Below are 21,253 nucleotides of genomic sequence, written 5' to 3' on the forward strand. Positions count from 1 at the left end.
TATTATTGAATAAAACTAGGAAAATAACAAAAATTCACAAAAATTTCAAAATATTCTTAAAATAGCCCAGCACCTCATGTATAGGCCCACCACGATGTGAGATGGAGTATATATTTTTTTAATACTAATTTGAAAAAGTTGTAAATTTTTATTGTGTTCCTAATATGACTCATATTTTTGTTTCCATTGTATTTTGGGTTGAAGGAGAAATTGAGAAGGTTGAGAATTCGAGTTCGAGTGAGAGAAGTGGAAGGCAAGTAAGGCAGCAATTGAGATTGACAGCAATGAAGAGTCTAGGAATTGTTCCTAATGACATGTGATGAGTCTGGTAATTTTAGCTTCTATTTTTGCTGTTAATACTGAGATTTGATCAGATCAGTTGCCATTGAACATATCGTTTGCTTTGCATGTATTAGAACAAATCCTGTGGCTTCTTAACTTGCTCTGTTTTTAAAGTGGTAAACATACTTGGTGCTCTGTCCTGTGACCTTTCTAGACATATATAATGTACAGACTCTTGGATTATTTTTTTAAGCAAATGAACGGACTCCTGGGAAAGATAATATTGATAATAGGGTCTTGTGGATTGATTCTTAAAATTAGATTGAAGCATATAATCAGATTGAGTATACCTTCTGTTAAAAGAAAACTAAAAAATAAAAACCAGTTGTAATATATGTCAAAGAATAAGATAAAGTAAATTTTGACACCAGTTACTTTTGAAAGGCAAAATTAATAAGTACCAAATTCCTAATATATGAACAAACGATAAATCTCCAAGTTCAAACTTCTAGCACCATAAAATCTTAAAGCTAAATATTGAACCTATTTGGCATCAGCTTCAGCATTTAGCTTTAAGATTTTATGTACAGTTTTTTAAAACCTCACTTTTTTCCGCATTTTCTCACTTTTTCAAATATTTTCAAAGTATAAGTATATTTTAACACATTTTCAACAAAAAATTTTCAGCAAAAAATTAAATAAACTGTTCCCAAATGAAAGAGAGGCAGCCATTCTGCTATTGATTTTACAATATCCACCAAGTGAATGAAATTATTATTATTTTTCCTTAAAAAAATAAATAAACACTACTGTGGGTCTGAATAAATAAACAAATACTCTTTTTCTTTCTTCTCTCTTCCTGTTGCTTAGAAACCAAATGGAGCATTAGGCAGTATACATACAAATCAAAGGACAAAAATTTCTAGAATTTCAATGACTAGTCTCTTAAATAATGCAACAAATAATCATTACAAAATTTAGATACACATAACCGTAGCATCTATTATCTCTCATTATGAGGATCCTTTAAGTGTAGGATCCAGCAATTCCCTAATATGACTCTCAACTTCCTTTCTGACAGGGTTAGGCAGCCGTTCTACCACCTCGGCTCCAAACGAGAAGAGAAGAGCTTTTCTAGCTGTCTCTAAGTTAATGCCACGTGCCAAGAAGTAGAAGAGTTGGCTTTCTTCTAAGTCACTTATTGCAGCTCCATGGGAACATTTGACATCATCAGCAATTATTTGGAGATTGGGTTTGATATTCACAGTTGCACGAGGTTCAAGGAGCAGGCTCCTAGTTAATTGTCCTGCATCTGTCTGTTGTGCATATCTGCGTGATACAAGAATAAAATTGATATATAGCATGCATGCGTAACTCTAATTTTATTGACTCCACATATTAGCCTGTATCTATCAGCAAGCAACTGATAATTTTATATGAAAGCATTAGATCATACATGAATTGAATCATAAAGCTACTCCAGTCAGTAACATAATTAGCTGTTTTTTTAGTGTCAACTTCAATTTAAAAAAGAAAAAAGATGACCCATAGAGTTTTAGGGTTTTAGACTTTTAGTAGACAATGAGGGGCAATAGCTCTCGACAACAGTCACTTGTTATGAACTAAATATGATTGCCACTATGGATGGTAATAGCATATAGCAGCAACAATTATGTGAAAAAATAAACGAAAAAGAACTCATTATAATTTAAGTAATCATTTAAAACAGAATTACCTGTTGACCTTTATATTCCCATCAAATACAGCTTGTCCTTGAGAATGAGCCACAATGCACTTGTGAAGTTGTCGAGAATAACCTCGTGGATGGTCCATGACTAGTCTACTATGTAGATCTTGTGTTTGATCACTGACAGACAAATGCAACGATGATAACTCAGTCACTGTCTCTGGGCCCAATTGCTGAATATGGACATTGTGTCGGCTCAATTTTCCACCACTGCTCACCTCTACAAGCTCATATGTACTAGCTGCTTCCTGTAAACAATCAACTTAGAATTACCGATCTACCATTGCTGGAGAAATTAAATCGTACATAATTCTTATAAGAGATACATATAATGGGCTTAACAAATTGACAGACTTGTGACATAAGCAGTAGGTATTTACAAAGGTTAGGAACTCATTGTTCAAGTCACACCCTACAGAGAAATTCATAAACATGAAATTTACCAAGATTAGAATGCAACATATCTAGCAAGCAGTAAATAAAATATTAATACAAGTTGCTGAAATACTTCCTTTTTATTTATTTATTTATGAATGACCATAAACTTTAATAAATCACAACAATCCATACAACAATCAGTTAATACTTAATAGGCAAAGCCACAAAAACTGCAGGAACACAGCTACATACAAGCAAAAAACAAACAAAAATACAAGCCAGCAAAAAAAACCTAAAACCAGGCCCAGCCTATAGCAAAATCTGCCCCACCTACCCTTTTAACACTGAGCAAGGAATGCCCCACAAGTTGCAAAGAATTTTGTTCTGTAAGCAGCATGTAACTTCCTGCAGTAACCAATCCTAGCCCTTACATCCCATTTGAAAGCATGAATATCTCAACTGGAACTTCCTTCTCCCGTAATAATTGGTTGGCGGGTCAGGTCATGGGTTCAAGGCCCACTGGATGCGTGTATCTTACCAATTTGGAGGGGAAAAAAATGCTTTCTTTGTCATGATGATTCATTAAATATTCTCACATTTCTTTGGAACCAAATTATATTGCAGCAGCCCAAGCAACTTAGCAGGTTACAGATTTTAGAAACTTTCCATTCAAGCCCAAACACCCCATTGAAGGGTTTCAGACCATGTCTGCCTTCTTAACCAAAGAATCCTTCAACCTGGAGCCATATCCTCATGGGGAAAGGGCATTCAAAGAAGATGTGATCCCTGGTTTCTACACAGCCCCTACAGAAAACACACATATAGTCACCTTGATAACTCCATTTCAATAGTCTATCCAAGGCAGTCAATCTATCTCTGATAGGTAACAAACAGATAAAAAATGTCTTGGTATATTAGATGAATGCCAAACCAACCTCCATCAACTGGGAGCTTAGATCTTATTGCCTCCCAGGTTTTAGCACAACTAAAAATACCAGACCTAGCAGCAGACAACTCCACAGAATCTTTCTTAGCAAGACTAACCTGGAGCTTCGGCCTGAATCTCAACTAAAGCATTAGACCTTGCACGCATCCAGCATCATATATAATTCCAAAATCATGCTAGGAAGCAAGGGGCCATCCTCCTTGCCCAATTTTATGCTTTAGAAACTGCCTAGCAAGATTTCTACGTCTATAAGCAGACTCCTCCATACCCATGTAGCATCTTGTGGAAAATTTATATTTTATAGCCCAATATTCTTGTGGAGTATATTATGCTAAAATCCTATTATGCTCATGAAATAAAATATTGTCTCCAAAAGCACATTTGAGGTAATGGAAAAACACTAATAACTCTAAAACAAACAAACACACGTATAAACCAGAGATTGACAAAAGCACACATTCACAAATGCACATGCACATGAGACGATATGAAATAAAGAAAGGTGCACAATCAACTAAGTGATCTTACAAACTTTGTTGGACGATATGCCCAAGTCATGTGTGGTCAGTTCTATCATGATCTAGGAAATCAAACCAAAGTCACTGTTGAAACCTACATCTACATGTTTTTTTTAAATAAATACCAACCGTATCCGCACATGTGGAGGTGCGCGCTTTCAAAACCAATATCTGCATAGCATAGTCATTTTTTACAAAATCAACTCCAGGGTTGTTTCATAAATTTCAACTGCACTAAAAATGAGACAGCAGAGGAAATGAAGTGGATGAAAATTTTCTTAAACCAGAGCTGAATAATTGTAGTAGCATTTCTCTAGTAGTCCCTATAATAGGCTAAAGTTTAAGCTTTTAAATCTTTTGCAATAAGACAAATGTTGAATAGCCCACATAATCAATAGTAGAACTGAGCACAGCAGATTGGGAATTCATTGCAAATTCAATCCAAGAAAAAGATGAGATGAAAGAAGACGCTATTTTCTACTAAAAAGGACAAAGTTTATGATGCAAGTACCAATTTCTCACAGTTGCATCCAGCTCTCTTAAAAGCACAAAATGGAAGCAACCCAAAAAAGAGGCTTCAATGGTTTGGGATGTATGATAGACCTCCAACCCTTCAACCAAAAAAAGAAAAAGAAAAACAATACACAATTTAGCCATCCAAATTCAAGAGATTCCACTTGAGAAATATATTACAAGAACAAGCTCCCAGGAATATATTTTTTCAGAGATCTCAAAAGAACAGGTTTTACATGAGCTTAGGAAATAGGAACCCTCTGATGTAACTGTTGCTTCTGTTGCATCACCTTCGGGCAAGATAGATTGAACTCTCTAAAACATTTCCCCACTTTTCTTATACATATTTTTTGATAATTCAATAGATATAATGACGGAGGGGGGGATTTAATACTTAGATATCTCCGTTGGAAACATTAGGAGGTGCTAGTTGAGCTACAAGGCCCTTGACCCTTTTTTCTTATACTTGAGTAAAGTATTATTGTATATCTTATATTTCTGTATCATACATTTGTTCTAAAAGTTCTGCTGCTTCAATTTGTTCTTCTCATTATTATAGATTTTAACATTCCCATTTTGCAATTCTGAATATCAGAAGCACCTCAATTATTTATCTAGTTACAAACTGCACATCAAATGATGAATCATCTCAAAGTTCATTACTAGCCTAATACTGAGTCCAATACCAACACTAAACAAAAAGCCATTGCTTTGAATCTAACAACATATAATAGCTTAGTACCTTATAAATCCCTTGCGATGGTAATAATTTATAGGGATTCCTTTTTATTTTTTTTTTTTTTTTTTTTTTTTTTTTTTTTTTTAATTTGAAAATTTCAACCAATTAAATCAAAGTAGCATGCTAGCTACAAGAAACCACCTATTTCTTTTCTCCCAAATTATTCATAGAAGCAAATATGAGGAGGCCTATGAATCCTTGAAAGAAGAAAGTATCAGCTATATCAATATAACCCAAATTAGCCATGGAGAGGAAAGAGGACAACAGGGTGAAGACGAAAGATGCAATGAGGTCTATAGCTTGCAGCTTTAAGAAAGAAATAATCTACATATATATATATATATATATATAATCCGTAGTCCAAACTAGTGCTCAATTGTAATAGATGATTTTGCATGCCAATTGCCAAATAAACTTTGTCGAAGAAAAGAAGCAAATAATTGAAATACTTGTGTGCTTGCTAAAAGGTCCATTTTGTTTGAGGGCCTGCCAGCATGCACAAATCAGAGCACATGCCTGCATAGCCACCGAGAAATAGTTCAAAAATCCAATGCAATGGCTTCTCAACTATTGATGACCCAATTTAAATGGAGTTCTTATTCTGTCCACATCCTTTTTCTTTCTATTAATATTGCAGTTTCTTTTCAATGACCTTGATGATATAGGTTCAGCCCTAACTTAGAATTATTTTTTTCCATAAGCACATTACAATCTCATTTGAACTTCAACCATTTATAGAAATACCTATCATAATTCCTCAAAGAATTTTTCAGTTTTAAGCCATCCAGAATCATATGAGAAGGCTTTTCAAGAACACGTTAATAACTAGTCATTTTAACAGACCACAATTTCAATCATATATAAACAAAGATATGTACATCTTGATGATCCATGTTTTGCCCCATGTTTAATGACTTAAGAAACAAAATACAATAGACGATGGCATAGAAATGAACATCATTCTCATTCCTAAATAGATATTACAGATGAGCTCTGCAGACTACTTTTAATCATTTAAAAAAGAACAAGAAAAAAAAAAAAAAAGCCAAGAGACAGAACTCACCTGCGTAACCGATGTCCACTTTATATGAGCAGCATTCAAAGACTGCCTCTGAATATAAGAATGCCTAACCTTTCCCCCTTCTCCAACCATCACTTCCAAAACCGAATTCGCCCAATATCTATTCTGTCCATCCTTACCCAAAAACTCCTCAATTATACCAATCTCCCCTCCCCTCTCCACCAACACAAGCACCCTTGGATTTGATACGGGCAATTCATTTGACCCCTCGTCCCGACCCTCAACTGAAATGTACCTCAAACAAACAGGATTCTCTACCTTACACCCCGCAGGAACATACACTATTGTCAAATCTGGTGCACCAATCCCATTAATAGACCAAAACAAGTCACCACAATCTGAATTACTCACAAATTCACTCACCCTTTTCATAATACTCACTTCAGAGAGCTCCAACATGCTCCCAACAAAAACCCCATTTGGCAATTCAGACAAATTCACTGAATTTACTACATAGCCATCGGCTACAACAAGATTGGGGAACTGGGTGTTTGACGAAATGCCTGAGAGAGCTGAGGAGTTAGGAGGGCGTGGAATTGGGTGGATTTGGGAGTGTCTAATGAAGGAGGTGTCTGTAAAACGAAAGGGCTCGTCTTTGCGGGAGGGCCAAGGGGTTGATAGAAGGGTCTCGGAGGAGGTGTCTCTGAGCTTTTGGAGAGGTAATGGTGGTGAAGAAGAAGAGGGGATCGAGTCTTCAAGGGTTTCTGCCAGTTGGAGAACAAAGGGGTCAGAGAATGTTGGGGAAGGTTGGAGAGAGACCCTGGTTTTGGTTCTGGATTTGGGAGCTTTGGTGGGTGTTGAAAGTGGTGGGATTGGGGGTCTTTGAATATGGGGTGTGAAGGCCAAAGCAGCCATGGTTACAGGATCACTGTAATCTAATCAGATCACAGAGGTTGTCAAGATCGAAATTTTACACAGGATCAGTGAGAGGGTTTGTAGAATCTGTTTAAAAAAATATGTGAAAAAATATCAATAATCATACTTCATAATATATGTTAAAGAATCACTGGATAAAAATAAATCTTGACACAAATCACTTATAAAAGGCAATAATAATGATGATAGAGATAGTATAACATCAAAGTTTCTGATCATAACGTACATGATAAAGGCCAATTTTGCTCTGCTATAATGATATACATAAACAAGACATCAAGATAACAAAAATTGGGGATTTGGTACCATACTACCACTGAAAATTTCATGGCATCAAAAAAGCCTTCTCCCTCTTCATATAGAACAAATATTAAAGATGCATTTATCTACAGATTACAATGAGGCAGCAAGTTTCAACCAATAATGCAAAATAAGAAAAAAAGAGGAAGGTCTAAATAAAAAAAGAGAAAATTTCTATCAACCTACATGTACAGAAAGAAAGATTTCACAACCCAGTCTTGAGATAAAATTCCAACAATCACAACCCAAAACTTAAATTCATCAATTAAGAAAAACCCAAAAATCACAAAAAAAAAAAAGCACCAGAATTCACTTGCACACTAGACTTAATGAACACAAAGAACCTAAAATCAACTAAAACACACACACAAAAAAAAAAAAAAAATGTTAAGATTAAATATAGAAAGAAAAAACGGAAGCAGGGTAATTAACTTGGTTTGGTGCAATGAAATCCCATGTCAGCAAGTAAAATTACCAAATTTAATATTCAACCATAGTAGCAAGCAAAAAACCAACACATCCAATCATTAAAAAAAAAAAAAAATCAAAAACCAGTGCTTAAATTCAACAATTAAGCAAAACCCAAATATTCTAAAACACAAAAATCAACCCAAACCCCCATTAAAAAGAGAAAGCACCAAGAAGCACTAATAAACACAAAGAATGAAAACCCAATTCCAAGCCAGGCCAAAGTCAAACAGCTTTAAGCAAGGAATGCTGTTTCTTATTTAGTAGCTAACAACAAATTCTCAGACTTCAGTCAAAGTTCCCACCATGATTGATTGATTATGGTAACCCAACAAAAATCATATAATTTATTCCAAACCCAACAACAACAACAAAAAAAAGTGAACAAACCAACAACTTGGGAAAAATCTCACCTCTCGTACCGCAAGTCGCAGACTTCACTGGCTCTCTCTCTTTGGGATTGTGCAGATGAGTTTAGCGGAAATTATAGAATAGTGTCGGAGTACAACTCAGCTTGCTGATCTTGCATTCCTGACCAATAGAAATCAGCCACATCATTAAAGACAAAAGGTGGCTTGCCACATCATTCCAAAAATTTGAAAAAAAAAAAAGGTCAAATATTTAGGGCTCGTTTGATACATATGTTTAAATAACAGTTTTCAGTTTTTTTGGAAATATATGTGGATGAAAAAGTGTAAAAATACGTATAATATTGTTTAAAAACTGAAAACATATGTTTAAAATGGTGTATCAAACAGGGTCTTAAAATTTTGTTTTCCATCTCTAAACTTTAAAAAGATCATTTTTTTTTATCATAAACTATTGAAAAGTTCATCTTTTGTCCCTAAATTATTAAAAATTGTTTTATTTATGTCCTTAAACTTTACCAAAAGTTTGTTTTTTTATCTCTAAACTATTTTTTAAAAAAATTCTTTTTTCACCCCAATTTTTGTCTCTAAACCATTTACAAAGTTTAGGGATGAAAAAAGAACTTTTTAAAATTTATAGATGAAAAAAAAATTTTTGGTAAAGTTTATGGACCAAAATAATATTTTACTCATTTAAAAATTTTGTGAACTTACCCAACCCAACCAAATGTTTTGGCAAGAGCTGCCTGGAAATACCTCCTTGGAGCTACTGAGACCAAATTGTTTTAGCTCTCTCTCTCTCTCTCTCTCTCTCTCTCTCTCTCTTCGAGTTAGGGTAAGGAATTGGGGGTTGGTTTTTTTGATTTTACGGTGTAGGAGAGATGACACCACCATATAGATAGGCTTTTGTTTTTTTTTTTTTTTTTTTTTTTTTTTTTTTTTTTTTTTAATTTTGTGGAAATTTTTTAATTAACAATTTTTATAAATTAAAAAATAAATAATAAAATAAATTTTAAATATTAAATTAAGGGCAAAACAACGTCGTTTGGAGAATTTAATGGCAATAGTGTATGGTAAGTTAATAAAGAATTGAATTGAGGAGTTTTGAAACTTATAGGACTGAAATGACAGAATGCAAATTTAGAGAACTAAAATGAAAATTAGTGAAACTTAGAGAGTGAGTTTTGAAATTTAGGCAAAGGAAAAAAAAAAAAAAAGGTTTAGGGCCCCACTATTAAAATGTTTGTGAAAAAAACTTATAAAATTGTTTGTGAAAATTTCGAGCACATCTCATAAGAGAGAGAAAAATAAATAAATAAATAAACTTGTTTAAGTTCATTTATTTAGCAAACAAGGTAAGATCAAGTTTAAGTATAGGCTCAATTATAAAATGAACCATCAAACATTATAATGTGCTTGTGAATAAGCTTGTAAACATGATACTCGATTTAACTATATATTAATATTATATTTTTATATGTATATTTGTCTAAAAAGTAAAAATAAATTTATATAGACTTCTTTTTTTTTTTTTTTAAAGGGAGTATATAGACTTGATATTGAATTGTGTAAGTTTGTAAATAGGTCCACATTATATCAAATATTATTTATAGTTTATTGATAACATAATTAGTTTGCTTATAGTAGAAATTTATAGATTTATGAAGGAATAAAACTTTTAGTTAATTCTATATAAAAAATTTTAGTTATGGTTCTACCATATAAAAGAAAAAAAAAAGTTAATTAAGTAGTTCATGAACAAGCTCAAGCTTGTTCGACAAGAAAATGAACCAAACTTGAATATGTAATATTATTTGGTAATGAGCTCATTCGACTTACGTTTAAAATAATATTAAATGAATAAATCTAAACTTTTAACATTAGGCTCATTTATAGTCAATAGTCAATACTAGTCCTTTTCTTCTTTTGGTGAGGATTTAACAATGTCCCACTCAGTTCTTTTTTCTTTTCTTAGGTGGCACAAAAAGTCCTTACTAAAATGCTTCATAAAAATTCAACCTAAAAAAAAAAAAATGTTAACGTGTATAATGTTGTAGGCTTTAGGCCCAGCTAAATTACTTGTATAGCACATATTCTTGTACTACACTCTTACTTGTACTGCACACATATGCCTCTTATATAAAGGCACTCATGTATATTCTTTCATTATGAAATACAATACTACAGATTTCAGTATTTCTAATATGGTATCAGAGCCACTGCTCTGACATTTTCTTAGTAATCTTGTCTTTATTGGTGTTACTCCATTCTCAACATCGCTTCCACTGTCACAACAGTCGCTGTAGCCTCTTGCCGTTGAACCTCCGACGTCTTCCAGCCATTGTCTTTGGGTTCCGGACCTGCAGCCATTGTCATTGAGGAGTCTCACATCGCACAGACCACTGCACGTGTCATCACCGCTGTAAATATTACTTCGCTTACGTTTCTACAGGTGTCACTGAGATCGTCTTGTGCCGATCTACACATTGGTGGAAGCCTTGCAACCATCAAAGACCGCACGTGCTGCCCAAAGTTGTTGCGTCAAAGCTCACGTGCCCCATGCATCGTCATCAACTCTAGGCTGACGTCATCAATGCCACGTCACCCTAGCTTATGTCAGCATCCAATCATCTGCTGACGTCAACGCCACGTCATCTTGCTGACATCATCTTCACTGACCATTGACCGTGTTGACTTTGACTGTTGACCAAGCTGTTGACTTGACCGTTGACTTTGACCGTTGTCTTTTCTCCAAGGTTGACTTTTGCAGTCTAGGTTCTCCTTACTCAGTTTTTTTGCGTAGATTTCATTTTTGTAGTCTGTTTTTGCATATTGTGTCTCTAAATGGATAAAAAGGATATTTTTCTTCCTCACCCCATCAACGCTATATTGGAAGGGAATAAGAATTACTTATCTTGGTCTCAAGCTGTGCGTAGTTTTCTTAAGGGTCGCATGCTCTGGCAATATTGCACTGGTGCAATCACTATTCCTATCAAGGGGGCAAGTGAAGAAGATGCTGCCTTCCTTAGTCGCATGATTGAATGGGATAGTCACAACCATATGATCCTCACATGGATTCAAAACACTTCCATTCTCTCAATCTCCAATTTGTTGGGTAGTTTTGATAATGCAAAATCAGCATGGGATATGTTGGCCAAAAGGTACTCCACTACTCACGGATCCATGAAATATCAGTTAATGGTTGAATTGTATAAACTCAGGTAAGAACCAGGGCAATCCATCAATGACTACTCTGATCAGCTTCACTTCATTTGGGACTAAATTGACCTTTCTGATCCAACTTGGGCATGCTCAAAGGATGCTAAGCAATATGCCACCATTAGAGATGAATTTCGTCTTTATGGATTCCTGATGTCACTTTACAAGAACTTTGAGCCCATCTGAGGTCAACTTCTTAATTGTAGTCCTCCTCCCTCTCTTGATACTGCTGTAAACGAGTTAGTTAGAGAAGAAGCTCATCTTGCAACCCTTCAAGCCCAAAATAAGCTCAATGTTTTAGCTATTACTCCTTCTGCTCCACCCATAAAGCAAGCTCAACAATCAGGTGATTCCTCTGGCTCTAGCAATCGTCACAAGTAGACCAACAAAAAGTTTTGCAACTATTAGAAGCGTCCTGGCCACACCACTGAGACTTGTTACCATCGCAACAAATCTACTGCTGCTATTGCTAATACTGAGCCTACTCCGCCAATACCTTCCATCTCAGCTGAGTCCCATTCTTCTGGATCCACTATCAACCTCTCCCCCACTGAACTACAGGATATCATAGCTCAGGCTATTCGTATGGCTGGTAATTGTGGACACCCCATTTTACAACTTGCATTTAACCAACCGGTAGATCTTCAGATTTGTGATACAAAAAAAATCTTGATGTTCTAACGATCATAATGGTATGTCATGGGTTTTGATCGGACCACCTGATCAAAAGTTATCATACAAATAATTTTCAATGATCATGGCTCGCCTATACGATGGGCTTGATCACATCCTATTCTAAACACTTAATTTTGATTGGTTCTCACAAGAATTAATTTAAAGTTAATCAAGTGTGATTTTTGATTGGATTTCATTTTATTTCATTTTTTTTTTTGAAGAAATAATAAAAAAAAATTTTCTTTATGGCGTCTTATCTGCTATTTAAAAAAAAAAAAATTGGAGATATGATCCATGAAAAATTCAAAAAAAAAAGAGAAAAAAGAAAAATTCTCAAAAAAACGTCATTATCTTCAGCTGTAACTTGAATCACATTTTTGGTCAGAAAAACGTTGAAATTTGGATTTCTCTATTTCTATAAAGTTGTAGAGAATTAAATTTCCTTTCAAAAAACATCAATCCCGAATCAATTGGAATTTTGAGCAGCAAGTTATGGCCAAAATACGAAACAGGTGCAGAAGACAACATAAATTCAGCATTATCTTCAATTTTCTCTCAAAATTCCAAATGAGTTCAACGTCAAATCTGTTCAAGCCTATCTAATAGACTTATCCTTTCCCTTTGCTTCAGAAGAAATATTTTTGAAAAATAAATTGGGTAAAGAAACAGATACAGCCTATGAAAAAAATTCAAAAATGCTCAAAATATGTTACTATTTTCAGCAGCAATTTGAAACACATTTTTGGCATGGATAACGTTGAAATTTGGCTTTCTCTATTTCTGAAGAAGTTGTAGATAATTGAATTTACTTTGAAAAAAAACCCATCTTGAATCAATTGGAATTTTGAGCGGAAAATTGGAGCCAAAATACGAAGCAGGTGCAGCATCATTTCAAAATTTGAATGGGGATCAGCACCAAATCCGTCCCCAGCTCATTTAAACAGGTTATCTCCTCCCTTAGCTGCAGAAGAAAGCTAATAACTTAGCTTTAAAGCTAAGCCATCCCTTCCCCTATAAATAGAGAAGACCTCTTCCATTCTCTGGACCCGGAATTCCCTCTAGAGAGCTAGGGAGAAAGCAGAAAAAAAAAAGCTATTGAGCAACCATTGTTCTTACTTTGGTTGTAGTTGAGTACTTCCTTGCTTTCTCCCTAGCCCTTTAGGTGATCATTTCCCCTTTTAATTTATGCTGGTAAGTAGTTAACTTTTTTTAATTCTTTATACATGCTAGAATAAATGCTTACAAATCATTATTCACTTCTTTTATGCTATGCTTGGATGAACATGCCTATGTCTTATTGGTTTTCTCTTACATGCTTAGATGAACACTTCTAGGCCAATACACAATTTTCTTTTGAATGCTTAGATGAGCACTTCTAGGCTAAAACACAATTTTCTCTTTGATACTTAGATGAACATGTCTAGGTAGTTGTTTTACTTTTTTAAATGCTTGAACAAACATGTCAAAGTATTTTGATTTTGTCTAGATAAACATGTCTAGGGTTTTTCCTTTACTTCTCTTCATAATTGCTTGGATGATCAAATATGCTTAAAGGTTTTATTTTTATTTGCTTCTCTTTGCAATTATGTTGATGACAAATAACATGACAATTTTGTTTTTCCCTCACATGCTTAGATGAACATGTCTAGGCTAGGAATTCTTTATTTATATTGATCTCTTGGATGAACATGCCATTACCTTCATTTTTGTTATCTAACAAGTTTTATTTTATTTTTTATTTTTTCTCTTTATGTCAAATTCCCCTAACATATGTTTGTTTACACTTCCTGCAAATCACATGTTTATATGACATATTCTTTGTATTTGTTTGACATGACATGACATTGGCCACCTTAACCTAGGAGACCGGTTTTACCGGGCGAGATGGGTGCTTAATCCCTTCCTATCTTGTAAATTAGCCTCCGAACCAAGATCAAGGGTTCTAGACAATGCTCTTGTATTTACAATTTTACTTTTTTTTAGAATGTAACTAGGAAATAAAGCAATGTAATTTACTTTTCTTAGATTGTACCTAGGACAAAAAGCATTGTAAATTTTTGTTACAAAATTCAATGTAAATTGTCATATACATTAATACAACAGAAGTATTTTTCATTAAAGGTTTTCTTGTTTTTCCTTTTTAAATAAAATAAGTGGCGACTCCATGTAAAACCCTCGATCTAGGGGGGAACACATTTTTACAGTAATGCATCTCTTTCCACTGCTCTCTTAGTTCTACCTGGTAAGTCTCAAACTTGGCTTTTTGATTCTGTCTGTTGCAATCACATGACACCTCACTCATCCTTATTCTCCAAACTTGACCCTGCACCACATCCTCTTAATATTCATATAGCTGATGGTTCCACCATGCATGGGAATAGTCTAAGTTTTGTTTCAACCTCCAACCTCTCTGTTCTTGGGGTCTTCCATGTACTTGATCTATCCTATAATTAGTGCTCTGTGGGACAATTAGCTGAACTAAGATATCACCTTATTTTTTACCATTCTAGGTATATTGTGCAGGATCCGAGGACGGGGCAAGAGCTTGGGACCGGTCTTAAAGTTGAGCGTATGTTTCCCGTGGACAATCTTCATCTTCCACCTGTTGCTCCTGTTTCTGTTGCTGCTGCAGTTTCTTCCTTACCTTCTCTCGCACTTTGGCATTCTTGTCTTGATCATGCCTCATCTTCTCGGGTACAACAGTTAGTTTCTAAGGGTTTGTTGGGTTCTGTGTCCAAAGACAATTTTGATTGTACTTCATGCCAGTTAGGAAAACAGCCAATTTTACCTTTCAATAACAATGAATCTATCTCTAGTAGTGTTTTTAAGTTAATTCATTATGATATTTGGGGACCTTCTCCTGTTGCTAGTATTGGTGGATTTCGTTATTTTATTGTTTTTATTGATGATTATTCTTGTTATAGTTGGATTTTTCCTATGAAATCTCGCTTTGAAATCTTACCGATATTCAGTAACTTTGCAAAAATGGTTGAAACACAATTTTCCAAGCGTATCAAAACGTTTTGATTTGATAATGCTTTTGAATATACTCAATATGCTTTTCAAGCTCTATTACATTCTCATGGCACTGTACATCATCTAACTTGTCCAGGTACCTCTCAGCAAAATGGTCAAGCTGAAAGAAAACTTCGTCATATTCTTGACACTATTCGTGCTCTTCTTCTTTCTGCCAAAGTTCTTGCTCCATTTTGGGGTGAAGCTGCTCTTCATACTGTTCATGCTATTAATTGCATTCCAAGTGCTGTCATCTATAATCAGACTCCATATGAGCGCCTTTTTGAGTCACCCCCTGACTATCATTACCTTTGCTCCTTCGGATCTGCTTGTTTCATTCTTTTTTAACCTCATGAGCACAACAAACTTGAGCCTCGATCTAGGCTTTGTTGTTTCCTTGGTTATGGTGAAACTCAAAAAGGGTTTCGGTATTATGATCCTGTCTTTCATCGTCTTTGTGTCTCCCAAAATGTTGTCTTTTGGGAACACCGCTTATTTGTTGAACTCTCTCACTTTCGTTCTTCCCTGACTACCTCCTCTGTTTTAAAAATATTTCCAGATGAGTCTCATGTTCCTTCTACACATACTCTTGATCCTCCTTTGGACTTCTCTATCCAACCTCTAGATATTTTTGATGCTTCTCCTAGACAGGTTGAAGATGAACAGGTTGATGACAAGCTACCCCACCTTGAAGCTGGGTCCCCTACTCCTGCTCCGCTTGAAGATCCTCCACAAGATATTCCACCTCACCACTTAACTTGGGTAAAATCCATTCCTGCACATTTACTTGACTATCATTGTTACTGTCCTTGCTACACTCCACGAGCCTCAAACCTATCGTGAAGCCTCCACTGACCCTTTATGCAGATTGCAATGAAAGAGGAACTTGATGCATTAACCAAAAACCATACTTGGGACCTAGCTACTCTCCCTCCTAAACAGTCTGTGGTTGGTTGTAAGTGGATATATAAGATCAAGACTCGCTCTGATGAGTCCATTGAGCGCTACAAGGCTCGTCTTGTTGCAAAAGATTTTACATAGGAGTATGTGATTGATTATTAAGAGACCTTTGCTCCAGTTGCTCCTATCTCATCTGTTCGTACCCCCGTTGCTAGTAAATGGGATCTTTTTTAGATGGATGTTAAAAATACCTTCCTTAATGGGGATTTAAGTGAAGAAATCTATATGCAACTTCCTCCTGGTCTTTCTGTTGAATCAAACAAGGTTTGTCGTCTTTGACATGCACTTTATGGCCTTAAACAAGCTCCATGAGTTTGGTTTGCCAAGTTCAGCTCCACCATCTTTCGCTTGGGTTACACTACCAGTCCTTATGATTCTGCCTTTTATTTTTTCGTCGCATTAATAAAGACACCATTTTGCTTCTCATATATGTGGATGATATGATCATAACTAGTGATGACCTTAGTGGCATTCAAGAACTCAAGGATTTTCTTAGTCAGCACCTTGAGATGAAAGATCTTGAACATCTCAGCTATTTCTTGGGTTTTGAAATCACTCATTCCACAAATAGTCTTTATATTACTCAAGCCAAGTATGCTTCTGACTTTTGTCTCGAGCTGAACTCACTGATAGCAAGACTGTTGACACTTCAGTTGAACTTAATACGCATCTGACACACTCGAAAGGGAAACCATTGTCTAATCCCTCTCTTTACAAACAATTGGTTGGCAGCCTAGTTTATCTCACAGTTACTCGTCCAGACATTTCCTATGTTGTTTATCAGGTGAGCCAGTATCTGTCTGCTCCACAATCGACTCACTATACTCTTATTCTGCGCATTCTTTGATACTTGAAGGGCACTCTCTTCCATGGATTTTTTCTACTCAGTTCTGTCTCCTCTTGTACTTCGTGCATTCTCTAATGCTGATGGGGCAGGAGATCCCACTGATCGCAGGTCCACTATTGATTATTGCTTTCTCCTTGGTTCTTCTTTGATTTCTTGGTGAAGTAAGAAACAAACTTTTGTGGCCCGCTCCAGTACTGAAGCAGAATATCGTGCCCTTGTTGATATCACATTTGAGCTCCTTTGGCTACAATGGCTTCTTAAGGATTTAGGTGTGTCCACATCATCTGCTACTCCTCTTTATTGTGACAACCAGAGTGCCATTCATATTGCTCACAATGATGTCTTCCATGAACGAACTAAATACATCAAGATTGATTGTCATTTTATCCGTTATCATCTTGTCCATGGTGCTCTCAAGCTCTTTTCAGTCTCCTCCAAAGATCAACTTTCAGATATCTTCACCAAGTCACATCCTAAAGGACGCCTTCGTGATTTGGTTGACAACCTCAAGCTGGTCTCACATCCACCTTAAGTTTGAGGGGGGCTGTTAACGTGTATAATGTTGTGGGCTTTAGGCCAAGCTAGATTACTTGTACAGCACACATTTTTGTACTGCACTCTTACTTGTACTACACACATATTTACTTGTACTGCACACATATGCCTCCTATAAAAAGGCACTCATGTATATTCTTTCATTATGAAATACAATACTAGAGATTTCAGTATTTCTAACCAAAAAAAAAAAAAAAATCTTCATAGAGATTCAGTTTGTCCAGACCTGTTGTGGCTTTGTATTCGGATGATCTGGGAGTTGATGTTAGTGTTGTGCTGAAAATTTGATGTTTTTGTTTTGCTGTTGCTTTTGATTGGTTAGGATTTGATGGTGGACAATAGTTGAGATGATATGAAATGCTTGCACCCGATGTAACAGGTAGCAGCCAGCAGCTAGCAATAGCATTCTGCCCTACCCGTTTTAATTTTACACTGTTTCATTTTGCAATTGAGTTGACACTATATTATTTCCAGGATCTTGCCTAAACAAGTTAATTAAATGGATTGGATGAAGCTGCAAAGCATCCTGAATCCTTGCCCATTTTCCTCAGTCATGGGCTCATGGCAAAGTATTCATAATTATTTGTCATATGCAATTACTGTTATTCGCCTTTACAGGGTTCTTCATTGACTAGGAGCTGAAATTATATTATATGCATCTAAACTCTTAGAACTGGTGCCATGAGGACTTGATGCAGTACCCATATAATTGAAGATGTGAATTGGGTGGGAATGGTTGTCTAATCTCAACAAATTACGACTTCATCAAGGCTTGTTTGCTTTACAATTTGGATCAACCTAGCTTCAAACCTTGGTAGCCAAAAGGGTCATGTCTCAGAAGTTCTTTGCTTAATAAGGCTTAGGGGTGTAGCCATGTACAGCTAAGTTGAAAAGCTTTTAAATATTATTGTTCTTGTAAAACCATTTTTCAAAACTATCTTTTTGACCATGAAACATGTAGGCTTGACTGTTGGAACATTTTTGAAGAGATGGATGAAGTATGTACTTAGCTAACTTCAAAATTGGGCATTGAGGGAACTCTCCAAATGATGATTTAATATGTAGATCTTGAGCAACAAGAAGAAGAAAATGGAGGAATTTTTTTTTTTTTTTTTTTTTTTGACAATTCCAAGCGACAAGCATGAAGCATCGGAAGCTAAAAGTGGTTTGGGGTCCCAACAGGTTTGATGTACATGTAAATCTTGTTGGTCCATGTGTATCTCGTTGGTTCTCTTGTATTTGATGTTGAGTTTGCAGTTTGGCACCTAGCCATATTGTGAACTATAAAGGCATCTTTATTGAGCATTAATAAATTGTTTGGAATTTATTATTTTGGCAATATATTGGAATAGTAACTGCAATTTTTGCCTTTTTTTTTATTTGTTGACTTATCCCGCGACAATAATTTTTTGGGAATTCTTCGGATGCTCAATACATCTTTTTTAGTAAACAAAAGTGTCATGTATGATACAAGTGGTCTGGCATGAAAGTGGTTATTGGCATCAAGTCACACTAAACCAGATTCTCAAAAAAAAAAAAAAAAAAAAAAAAAAAAAAAAAGAGTCACACTAATCCAGTAAGAAAACACTTCCTACATGACTTTAGATAGGCCTCTTTGATGATTAGGTACCTTGTTAAATCAATGCTGTAGTTAATACTTATAGTAGTTTTGTTGAAAATAAAAATTGAAGTCATATAAAATAAAATAAAATAAAATAAAGGTTCCTCCAAACAACTTAAGAAACTGTATTAGAATTAGTCGTCTTTCTTTTAGTTCAAAACTCATAAACATTACAAAATATATAGAAAAAGATTTCAATCACTGATTTTGACTTAGGAAATAGAATTCTAGCAAAATTAATGAGATTGTAGTCACTTGTTGCATAGTAAAAAAAAAAAAAAAAAAAACCACTTTGACGTAATCACATCTTATAAGATAAATGATAAGGTAAAAGTTGAAACAAAAGGCAAAAAGCTGAAAGCAAAACTAATGCTGCCAGGCGAACTAGAAGGGTTGAAAGTAAGAAAGCAAAGAAGAGAAAAAAGAAAAAGAAGATTAACAGTAGGGCTGTAAATCAAAATTTGAATAAACATCTTGAACTTGATTCAACATAAAGGGCTTTTGTTTTTTTTAAATCCCTACTTAAGATACAGAATAGATAAAGCTTAAAAGTGTATCTGCAAAGCCAACAATTGCTCAAACCGGCATACATATATGATAAACCAGTACCAGTACAGTACCAGTACGTACCCACTTCACAAAATCTTGAAAAAAGGCTTTAGAAGGTGAATCCATTAAATATCAAAATAGGAGAAAAGATTCAAAAATATTGCGAAACACGAGGGACAGATCATAATACAGAATAAGCACGGCATGACTGCGCACATAAAACTAGTGATTATACTATTGTTAGTGTTTGACCAAAATGTTTGCATGATACTTGCATAATTGCATCTCATGTCAAACGAGCACAATAGAAAATTCATGAAAAACCAGATTAGTCATGAATATATCCAAAGTCTTAGGGTCAAGATTTACACTCAATATGATCATCATGCAAGATAGAATTAGCATCAAGACAACGAGGCCGCCGCAGACTCTACATGGTGGATTCAATTTTAATGCAGATCCATGTCGGGACATGTCTGGTACATGAATGCTTAATGTGTTACATGGTTCAATGGTCGTAGGTATCTTTAACATATATAATAATAATTAAATGAGACATTATTGATTATTTGTGAGTAAATTATGGTTAGGTGGGTCTTCAAAAAAAAATTATGGTTAGGTGGCGTGTGTTGAGTGCAAACACAGTTCTTACCATTTTATTTTTTCGGTTTTTTTTTTGCAAATAGTGTTTGGTGGCTGCTTTTCCAAAATTTTCTCACTGACCAAATTATTACATATCCACGACTTGGTAAATGCAGCTAGAGGAGATGACTCAAAGATCACTTACTCCGCCGAGAGTACATATTTTATGTCATACTTTTTTGTGTTCTACTTTATAATTTATCAATCATGATATGCTATGTATTTATTTGACTTTCTTTATAAAATAATCAAAATTTAAAATGAAAAAAAAAAAATCAAATACGTGACATATTATGATTAATGGAACATCAAATTGAACACAAAAAGTGGGATTGATGATTTGTACTTGTCTGTCAATAAGAATATGATTTTGGCTAGATGCAGCCAAAATGGCTTTGAACTTTTCTTTTTTTATGTATCACTCAAATCTTCCACAATCTCATCCCACTAGAGTGGGAAAGAAATTCGTGAAAGAAACTCATCAAATCCCCATCTCTCTCTTACATGCGCAAATTTTACAAAGTAATAAAAAAGAAAGCTTTTTATTTGGTCGATTTTAAACAGGGTAATTGATTATTAGATATATCTTAGAATTGAACTTAGGAAAAGTCAGTTGGTTTTGAGTTCATCAACCGAAAGAATATATATCTGTATTACACTAATAATCATAACTCATCCATTACTTAGTTGAATTTAGAGTTTATTCAAACCCATCCCTCTCTCTCATAACTCATCCACCGATATGGGAAAGAAACTTGTCACATCCTTCTTCTCTCTCTCTCGCATGCCCAATATTATATTAGTACAAAATTTTAATTAGAAAGCTTTTAGTTTGGTCATTTTTAAAAGAGTGTAATTGATTAATTGGTACTATCCTCTAGCAAAATGAGTTGGGTTTGAGTTCATTAACCGAAAGAATATTTGTATTATACTCATAACTCATCATCTATTACT

The 21,253-nt window shown here is 34.9% G+C and overlaps 1 protein-coding gene across 1 annotated transcript; it reads right to left on the minus strand.

The window, feature by feature from the left end:
* Positions 1–1,106: 1,106 nt before the first annotated feature.
* Positions 1,107–8,378, minus strand: LOC126708673 (protein ABCI7, chloroplastic). The gene is made up of 4 exons (XM_050408528.1): positions 8,262–8,378; positions 6,187–7,146; positions 2,018–2,277; positions 1,107–1,611 (listed from the first exon to the last, which is right to left on the minus strand). The coding sequence occupies exons 2-4, from the start codon at positions 7,057–7,059 to the stop codon at positions 1,296–1,298; spliced, it is 1,449 nt and encodes a 482-aa protein (XP_050264485.1). The 5' UTR covers positions 7,060–7,146; positions 8,262–8,378; the 3' UTR covers positions 1,107–1,295.
* Between the last annotated feature and the right edge of the window lie 12,875 nt (positions 8,379–21,253).

Source organism: Quercus robur, chromosome 12, assembly GCF_932294415.1.
Source record: "Quercus robur chromosome 12, dhQueRobu3.1, whole genome shotgun sequence".
Lineage (NCBI taxonomy): Eukaryota > Viridiplantae > Streptophyta > Magnoliopsida > Fagales > Fagaceae > Quercus > Quercus robur.